The sequence below is a fragment of the Petaurus breviceps genome, unplaced genomic scaffold (assembly GCF_028583685.1).
Source record: "Petaurus breviceps papuanus isolate PSGF00001 unplaced genomic scaffold, PetGlider_PUasm1.0 78, whole genome shotgun sequence".
NCBI lineage: Eukaryota > Metazoa > Chordata > Mammalia > Diprotodontia > Petauridae > Petaurus > Petaurus breviceps.
The window spans coordinates 9,999,632-10,010,237 of record NW_027186502.1 but is presented as its reverse complement, the minus strand read 5'-3'; the positions used below and the strand labels follow the sequence as shown (position 1 = coordinate 10,010,237).

The following is a 10,606-nucleotide window of genomic DNA, read 5'->3' as shown; positions in this document are numbered from 1 at the left end:
CTGTGACAAATTTAAAGTGTGACAATGTGATCTAAATGAAACATACAATAAAGTAAAAAGCAGTAATGCTCTCTGCTAAAATTTTTTTTTCAATAATTATTCATAAAAAGATTGAAACTGAGATTATACACACATATGTATATATCCCTTCAGAACATAGACCATGTGTAGACTATGATTTTTATTTACATAAATAATGGCTTTAACAGAAGTTTAAGAGAAATTTTCAGTAGTTTGGATCATTTTCTCCAGTTAATAGATTATCTTCCAAGAATCTTGACTGATCAAGGTTTACCTCTCTAGCTGTAAGATAATAGTAAAATAAAATTATGAAAGTTTGTTTTAAAACCCAGTACAATTATCAATCTAAAGTTCTATGTCCCCAGATTCTTTCTGTCTCACCTTCTACATTTAAAACACAAGAAATTTAAAAAAATATATTTTTCCCCCGAATATTTATCCACCTTGAACTTTCTGGGAGTTTCATTCTGTTGGTCACTCTCTCCTCTTTTCCTCTCTTGGATTCTGGGATGTTGTTCTATTTCTCAATTTTCCAGCTTCCTCTGTTTCCTTCCTGAGCTTAAAGTGTTTCAAGGTTCTTTCTGACCTTTTCTTCTCTCCCGCCCTCCCCCTCACTAAACTCTCCCTAGGGAAGATCAGCTATTTCCAAGACTTCAATAACCACTTCTGTCCTAAAGATTCCAAGTTTAAATCTCAGCTCTGACTTCACATCCATACCACAGCACAGCTCTACCTGATCACATCCTGCCACTATTGCAAACTGAATTTGGCTTTCCCTCTAAATTGGTTTTCATTTTCTAGTGATGATATCTCTCCTTTTTCCTTCACTCAGATGTCTGAATTATATTTGGCTTCTTCCTCTCCTTCAGCCTGTATATCCAGTATAGCCTTCATGAACTCTCCCAGAGCTATCTCTATACTTCCATCCTCATCTTAGGCTGGACAATCACCCTAACCCTAACCCTCACCCATGTATGTATTACTCTAATATCCTCCTGTCCTGCTTCCTATGTCACCTAGCCTACGGTGTGGCATTATTGGGGAAACAATAAGGTAGGCCTTTTTTTTTTGGAGGGGAGAAGGCAAGGCATTTGAGGTTAAGTGACTTGCCCAAGGTCATACAGTTAGAAATTGTCAAGAGGTCTGATTTGAACTCAGGTCCTCCCGACTCCAGAGCCAGTGCTCTATTTACTGTGCCCCTAGACCTTTTAATATTACTTTTCATCAGTACACATGTTTTCAATGTCAGAAAATTCATTTCTCCTCTAGGTAGATTTATTTCTTTAAAGTAGTCTAGTTTCTTGTGTTACAGTGAAGTTAACTTTTTTTTTAAGTACATGGCCTCTTAGGAAGTTTTTTTTTTTTTAAAACAAGTCCGGTTTCTTGTGGCCCAGTAAAGTCTCAAAGTCCCTGGTGGATAGTAAAACACAGGGTACAACTTCAAACATGTTTTATCCTGGTTCTCTCACTTAATGCTTTATCAGATTCATTCTTCATACTCTTGCCATATTAATCTTCCTAGAACACTGCAGAGAGGTACAGAAGGAAAAGCCTTGACTCTGGAGTCAGTCCTAGATCTAACATTTACTACCTATGTGGGCAGGGCCTGGGCAAATCCCTTTATCTTCCTGGGTCTCATTTTCTTCATCTGCAGAATGAAGAGGTTGGACCAGAAAGCCTTCAAGGTCCCTTCCAGATCTAGACCTCAGATTCTATGACACCAGTATCCTGTCTATAAATTAAAATAGTCTAGTTCCTATCAGTCCCAGTACCAACTTTTTACCATGTTGCTTTAGGTCTTCCAGCAATTCTCCCTGTCTTGTCCATCTAACCTTCTGTCCTGATATTTGGAGATGGATTCTCAATCCAAATAGACTGGCTAACTTTACCTTTCCCACCTTCCACCATCACTACCTCTCTGCCATTGAAGGTTCTACCTCATTCTGTTTCTCTTATCAAGAACAGATCCTGCCCTCTTTCAAGACCCTTTCAAGGTCTAGCTCAAGACCCACTTCCTTCACAAAAATTATTCTCGGTCCACAATGATCTTTTCCTCATTCTCAGTCACCAAAGCACTTATAAAGAATCTGTACCACATTTTTTCATGCTTTCTTATTGATTGCTCTAAATCGTTATTATTTCATATATGTATGCCGTAACAATAATTATGAAAACTTTATTATTGAGCAGTATGGGACAGTGGAAAGACCATAGGATTCTGATTCAGGAGACGTCTAGGTTCAAAACCTGCCTCCAACCAATGCTTTCTTTTATTTATGCTTTTAAAAAAATGATATCTTATTTTCCCTCCAATTACATGTTAAAACCATTTTTAACATTGGGTGTTTTTTTAGTTTTGAGTTCCAAATTCTATCCCTCTCTCTCCTTCCCCTTCCCCCTCCCTGAAACACTAAGCAATCTGATATAGAACCAATACTTTCTACTTGTGTAACAATGGGCAAGTCAGATTCCTCAAGAGATATTAATACATATAATTCCTACCTCACAGAGTTGTTATAAGGATGAAGGAAGATAATTTGAATAAAGTGTTTGTAAGTATCAAAGAATTACAAAAAGGTTTCTGAGTGTGTGTATGTGTGTGCCTTGCCCAGGGACTATCAGTATTATATGAAGGAAAAACATGCTAAAATTCTTCTACTTATTACTCACAGGATTGTGGATTGGTCCTGACTGTGACTGTGTAAACATCAACTCCTTATCTATGAAACAGGGATACTAAGACAGGTTGTCCCAAAAGTCTTAGTGCAGTCTTCGACGACGCTGAAAGTAAGGCCTTTTGTAAAGAAATGTTTTGCCAACTGTAAAATCCCATAGAACTTTGAACTATATTATTTTTATGACTTTTTTCTAGTTACATCCCCAACAGTGACCGGCAGACCTTGTTTCTTGAAGTTCAGAGGGAATCATAAATCTGGAGCTAGCAGGGTCCTTAAAGATCATTATGAACATCTCCCTCATTTTACAGATGAGGAAATGGAGGCACAGAAAGGTTGAGACTTGCCCAGGGTTACACAAGGCAGTTAAGTGTCTGTAACAGGATTTGAACACAGGTCTTCCTTTCTCCAAGTCCAGTTTCTTATCCACCACGCCCCATTGAATCAGGGTGGGATTGCAGCTGTGGTCCATTAGAAAAATTTTCCTGTTGTCTCTATACTACATTTTCACTAGTTTTCAGATTCAAGACATAATGTAAATATGTTGTAGTTACCAGACCGAAACAGACATCTACTCAACCTCTCATTTTATAGATAGTTTTCCTCATTAAGTGTCTTGTCTAAGGTCTCATAACTACTGAAGTGACAAAGTCAGCTTTTGAATCCAAGTCCCCAAACTACAAATCCCATGATCTTTCCACAGTGCCGGACTGTGTCTCAGTCTTGGGATATAGAATTAGCTTTGGCTATAATCTTTATATTTGCTCATCCTTGTGGAATTGAGTCATTATCCTTAATGGTACATTAATAAAGTAAGGCTCTTCCCCTCCTCCCCTCACCCTCTTCACAAATACAAGTTATCACTTCAGTTTCTGAAAGGGAGACAAAAAATTTTCTAAAGTTAACAGAAGCCCTAGGTACAATTTTGATAAAGATGTACCATGAACAGCAATAATAGTGGGTGTGCTACAATTCTTGCACTTCTACAATATTTGAGAACTGCATGGGTCACTTGGTGTTTTTTTTCTTTGCTTTTTGGAGGGCAATTAGGGTTAAGTGACTTGCCCAAAGTCATACAGCTAGTGCGTTTTAGATTGTGAAATTTGTATTAAATTACACAATCTAAGAAATTGTTTTGTTTTGTTTTGTTTGTTTGTTTTGAGGGATTATTATAACTTAAATATTCTGGCCCCTTCACAACAAACATTGATATGAATTTCCAGGGCTATAACTATAAAATTTAAAGAATTAAGGAAGGAGCAGCTAGGTTGGCACAGTAAATAAAGCACCAGCATTGGAGTCAGGAGGATCTGAGTTCAAATCAGACCTCAGAATCTTGAAACTTACTAGCTGTGTGACCTTGGGCAAGTCACTTAACCCCAATTGCCCTGCCTTCCCCCCTCCAAAAAGGAAAAAAAAATAAATTAAGGAAGTTCAGGGCAGATAGGTGACACAGTGAATAGAGTACCAGCCCTGGACTCAGGAATACCTGAGTTCAAATCCGACCCCAGATAGACATTTAACTAGCTGTGTGACCTTGGGCAAGTCACTTAACCCCAATTTTCTTGCCTTCTTCCCCCCAAAAAAAAGAATTAAGGAAGTTCAAAACAAGAATGAAAATACTTTGTTATATCCACAATAGTCTCCAGGAAAGTATACAAAACTCTGCTTGTCTGACTCAAAAGTTTTTTTTTTTACCTTCTTCTGGTGGTTTCTGCCAGGACTCAAAGAACATGGCAACAGCTTCAGAAATAGATACTGGGTTTAGGCTTTGGCTGCGTTTTTCTGGAGAAATAAAATGTAAACAAATGTGCTCATCACATAATAATAATAATAATAATAATTGTTACCATTCTTCTAGTACTTTAAAATTAGTATCTCATTTGATTGTTACAACAACTTTGGGAGGTAGGTGCAATTCCAATCCCTATTTTGTAGATAAGGAAATGGAGGCAAACAGGGTTAAGTAATTTGCCCAGGGTCACACAGCCAATAAGTATGTGAGGCCAAATTTGAACTCTTCTTCCTGATTCCAGTCCCAGTGCTCTACACACTTTACCACCTAGCTTTCTCATGTTTAGATTGATCCAATAAATATGGTAAAAAGCAATATCTGTATAAAATAAAAGATTTACAAGGCCCAGCTGGTGGCTCCTTTATTTTATCCAATATATTGAATTTTGAGCAGCTAGGTGGCTATAGTGGATAAAGTACTGGACTTAAAATCAGGAAGATAGGAGTTCAAATCCTGCCTCTGACATTTACTATGCGATTCTGGGCAAATTGTTATTTATTTGCCCTCAGTATAAAATGTGAGGAGTTGGCCTTGATGTCCTCTAAGGTTCCTTTCAATCTATGATTCTATTAAAGGACTTAGACACTTACTTGGAAATCATTTATAATGTAATATAACTTACACAAATTTTGCATTGTGAAAATTTAGAAAGGCATGTGGCATATTGGATGAAAGGACAGGTCCAACTCTTTCCTGTCTATCTGAGTAGGCTGCTGGAGATAGAATCATGCCCTGGAACATGCTCTCTATCTAGCTGTTTATTTGTTTGTTTTTTACATGCTTTTTAATCATGGCTTGATGGAAACTTCACTATCTCAGAATGAATGTAATAACTCTTGATTTGTAGTACTATTACCATATAAAATGGACAAGTGTCTGATAAATGCTAAAATAGTGTTAAATTTAACTTGGCATAAGGAAAAAAAATATTTTTCTGGTTTAACCTGATTAATGAAATTCGATTTGGAGAAGTTTAAAGTTATAGATCAGTGAAAAGTCTGTAAGACAAGAGGGCTGAACAGGTTATAGGTCTCTGAAGTCCTTTTCAGTTCTTAAGTTCTATCATCCTAACTGCTTTGTTCAATAATGAAAAAAAAATGGTGGTATCTAGGATCCATGTATAATGATAGGCACAGTGGATAGAGCACCAATCCTGAGTTCAGATTTGGCTTCACAAATTCACTAGCTGTGTGACTTGGGCAAGTCACTTGACCCTGATTGCCTCCTAAAAATGATATAACAATGAAAAAAATACAATTTGGATGGCTGTCAGTTTAATCCCACTCAAGTAAAGCATATTGGATACTAGTCATATACTCTCAGTATTGTGATATGCCCTGTACTCGCTGGCAGGCATTCACTAAGCTAATATTTTCTCCACAATAAGTAATTTTATGACTAGTTTTTCAGAGTAAGAAGCACATTTGCAGACAACAGTGTAGTAATGATTAAAGTCATAACTAGCAATTTTGGTGTCTGGAGCCTTAGTGTCCAATCAGCTTTGGAGTAGGGGCAGCCTAGTCCACTGCTGGAGAAGCACATGTTCAAGTGGAGAGTTCACCTGGTGTAAATGTTTACTTCTTTTGAAATTTGGCAAGCTCCTACAGTCTTGCCCTAGGTACAGTTCTGATAAGGATATACCATGAACAGCAACGACAGTGGGTGTGCTACAATTCTTGCCCTTCTACAATATTTGAGAACTGCATGGGTCACTTGGTGTTTTTTTGTTTTTGTTTTTTGCAATTGGGGTTAAGTGACTTGCCCAAAGTCACACAACTAGTAAGCACGTTAAGTGTCTGAGGCCGGATTTGAACTCAGGTCCTTTTGACTCCAGGGCCAGTGCTCTATTCACTGCATCAATTACACACACACACACAGAGCCTAAGATATGATAGAACAAAGAATATCAATATACAGGTGCATACATACATGTAACATATACACATGTATATATCATATATATGTAAATAGATTATACATATGCACAGGTCTGTCAATTTCATTGGTGTAGAAAACATCCAGTGAGTTAACTCCCTTCCTACCAATGTGGATCAGCATCTGTTCTGCAACTTAACAGTCCAAGAGAGCTGACTGGGGCCCTGAAAGTTTAAATGACTTGCCTGAGATCATGTAACTGACATGTGTCAGAGTCAGGACTCCAACCCATGTCTTCCTCACTCAGCACTGGCTTTTTATTCACTGTGCCGCCTTCATCTCATTATAAATATGCTAGCACTTATATCACATACTCAGTATCAACCTTTTCAAACACAGAGGAATTAGAGCACATCTAGACTTTTAAGAATGAAGTTTAAGGGGCAACTAGGTGGCACCAGCCCTGGAGTCAGAAGGACCTGAGTTCAAATCCGGCCTCAGATGTGTAACACAAAAACTAGCCATGTGACCTTGGGCAAGTCACTTAACCCCAATTGCCCTCCAAAAAGCAAACAAACAAAAAAAGAATGAAGTTTAAAAAATGGTCATTCGAATGAAGTGAGTGTCAGTTTTTCCTAAAAATCTAAGTTCACGCCTTCTCGTAGTTTTTAAACACATCTGCTTTTGGTTGCCCATCTCTCTCACTTTTCTGCCTATTGATTTTGGCACAGCCTGCAGTGGTAAATTTGCCTGACCTTCATCTCTAACTGCCCCACTTTGAGATTGCAGCTGAGCAGAGAGCAGGCTGTTGGTAAGATCAGCATTAACCCCAAGAAAATGTCCCACTTTAGCATAGGGCTAAATTGTCTTTTCTTGTGGAAATGGATCTGTTTGGCATGAAGCTGATCTCCTTTCCCTGATGTAGTTCTTAGCAGAGTGTTTTAAACGTAGTAGGTGCTTCATAAACGCCAGTTGATTGACAAGATCATTGGAAAGTCCAGCACATTTTAGTCAATAGACACAAAATTATAATCCCAACTCTACATTTATTTTTTAAATCATCTTGACTTCTCACCCTCAGTTTCTTTATCTGGAAATGAAATAATTGGACTATAGGTTACTAAAGTCCTTCCTGCTCTGCTCCAACATCTTATGATGCAATGAATCACAGCAGAGCATACTCTCCCTTCCCAGGATGGAATGGAAAGAGCACTAGATTTGGAGTCATGGGATCTTTGTTCCAAGGACTGCTGTGTGGTCATGGGCAAGTCACCTAACTTCTCTGGACATCAATCCCTTGTCCCTAAAGTGAGTTTTAAATTATTGAATTACATATTAATCAGACAAAATAATTTCTGACTCCCAGCGTGAAGGCTTCTGGCATCTCTGTCACTGTTTCTCTTACCTAGCTGTAGTCTATTGCAGAGATATTTCCTCTGAATCTCCTCTGAAATGAATTGACGGCCTTCTACAAAACAAAACAAAATAATGCAAAGACAAAAAAAATAAACAAAAACCTAGAGAAGCAGATTGGAGCTTTGGATGACCTCAGGGGGATGCTGGCTGGGATGCAGGGGGTGCTGGACAGCCAAGAGGAATGCTTTTAATCTTATTATAGTGTATGTACCACATACACTTAGGAGGATGGCTTGGTCCTGCTAGGTAACAGGGAAGGGAAATAATCTCTCTGACTTCACTCAATAAATCCTTGAATTTCACCCAGTGGAACTCTTTCTTTAAGTTTCAGCCTGGAGGTGATTGATAGGAATTTTGAAAAATGTCTCTGCTAGGTGGTGCAGTGGATAGGGAGCAATCCTGGAGTTAGGAGGATCTGAGTTCAAATGCAACCTCACACACTTGACACCTACTAGCTGTGTGACCTTTGGCAAGTCACTTAAGCCTGATTCCCTCCAAAAAGAAAGAAAGAAAAATTCCTCTTTGGGACCTGGGGAGGGGATAGGAAAGAAAAGGATGGGAGAAGGGTTTTTAAAAAATTTTTTGTGGATAAATTTGGCTTCCTTTGCCATAAACTCTGCTCAGAAGATGTTTGCGTATTGTTGCAGAGCTAGAGCAAAGTAAACAGGATCAGGAAAACAACATAGAAAACCAACAACAATGTAAAGGAAAAGAAAATAAACAAGCTGAATATAACTATAATGATCAAGCTTGATGGAAAAGAGTTGGAAAAAAACATCCATCCATCTACTCTCTTGAAAGGTGGGGACCTATGGGTGTGGAATAGTGTGCATATTGTGACATTTAGTTGATGTGTTGACTTGTTTGACAGAACTACTTCCCTCCATCTTTTTTTCTTTTTAAAACTTTGATACAAAGTATATCTGGCTGGTTAAGGGAAAGGAGAAGAATATATTCAGAAATGAAGATGATACAACACAAGTAAAATTTTTTAAAAATCAGTCTGCCCTGTGGAGCTTCTTTAGGCATTAACTTGCTTAAATTAAAATGTCAGGTTCCCAAAGCCATCACATAAAGATGGTCTCGCCCTTTCGGCATACAAACCCACAGGATCCAACACATCTGAAGACTGGCAGAGCACCCCAGCATATAGACTGGGACCACAAGCTGTGGCAGCTATGTTTAAGAGCTGGAAATGTTACCTTGTAACCAGCCTAAGAGCCCACTGTCTCCTCCCAGATATATTGGCATACAAGTGCAAAGCTAGCTTTTAGAGGCTGTGAAAAATGTCTAATTAGCTGAAAACTTTTACTTTTTCAGTCCTGCAATCTTGTTTAATTTTAAAAGATATTCTTAAAACTGCCAGGCAAAAAGAGCAGCCTGCCACAGTTCCCCTGCATCTTTTGCTATGGACTCTTGCTCTCACTGAATAAATAGCTCACAAAACGAAAGACTTTTTTTTGTTTTTGTTTTTGTTTGTTTTGTTTAGTACTTACGTGTCCCCTTCAGGTAGAGCATAGCTTGAGGAGTCCAGTTTCTTCTTTCAAAAAGTCTCTAGAAATCCAGGGAGAATAGTTAATGGGACATTATGAGCCAGTCCTTTGCACGTTTTAAAAGAGAAAGGTCAATCACAAAAGAATAACTGCATGCAGATTTAGAGGACTCTACTTTTAAAGAGTATGGTTACCTGGGGAGCACAACAGGAGAGGGAGATGAATGAAATTGCCAGGAGCAGGGCCAAGCCAGAAGCGTTCAGACTTTGGATTCCCTGCACGGAAGAAACAGCCACCCTGAGTGTATATATTTCTTGCTTTATGCTGTGGCATTTCAAATTCAAATTCAAATTCTGTCATCATGCTCAATATATATATATATATATATATTTTTTTTTTTTTTCTGATAAATTTTACAATAGACTACAAGATACGATAAATGTTCTTTTCAAAAAGAATAAATGAAAAAGAATGGATCAGCAAAACTAATCAATGAATATAAGTATAATTATCAAGCTCTGTTCAGTTCTGTAATATTTTAAATATTTTCTAACATGATGAAACTATAGTTTAAAAATATAATTATTAAAATACTCTCCACCCTCTGAAATGCTTATCAACTAAACATGAAAACTGTAAACAAGAAGTAAGCTTTCCTCTGTGGCAAAGGAACATCTCACCTACCTTCATTGTTCTTTCCTGCCAGGATTCTCTGGTGAAAGTTATCTGAACCTCTTTGAATACAGGGACCTTTTTAAATCTTCCCAGTCAATGGACACCTTTCCATTTCTTTCAGAGTGAGTGTCTAAAGGGACGTCTTGTCAGCCGTGGAGACAGAAAGAAGGTCTGATGACTCTTCCTGGGAGATTAGCCAGCAGGAAGTCAAGATGATTAAAAGGGTAGACACTCTTGGTTTAGCTACTCAGCCACATCAGCCAGGCAACCTTCTGAATACATCAGCATCATCAGCTCAGTTTGTCCCACTAATTTTCAGTGAAGCCTCATTGTCTTCTAAATTTTTGATCAATGACTCTGCTGAGAAGGAAAAGTTGAATGATATCATTGATATTCACATAGCACTTTAAAATTCCCAAAGTATTTCATACACAGTAACTCATTTGTAGCTTATGGAAATGTGAGGTTGATGATCTTATTATTTCCATTTTTCACGTGAGGAAAGTTAGGTAGAAACATAAAGTGACTTGTCCAAGTTAACACAGCTATAGTGTGTGAGGCAAGATTTGAACCCAAGTTATTTTGACCCCAAGTTGAACTATTATCTATCTATCTATCTATCTATCTATCTATCTATCTATCTATCTATCTATCTA

At 37.9% G+C, this 10,606-nt stretch overlaps 1 protein-coding gene across 1 annotated transcript; it reads right to left on the bottom strand.

The window, feature by feature from the left end:
- Positions 1–226: 226 nt before the first annotated feature.
- SPX (spexin hormone) lies at positions 227–10,062 on the bottom strand. Its single transcript, XM_069106061.1, is given in 6 exon segments — positions 227–303; positions 4,395–4,481; positions 7,772–7,834; positions 9,279–9,336; positions 9,960–9,995; positions 9,997–10,062. Coding segments are annotated over 6 exon segments (387 nt in total).
- Between the last annotated feature and the right edge of the window lie 544 nt (positions 10,063–10,606).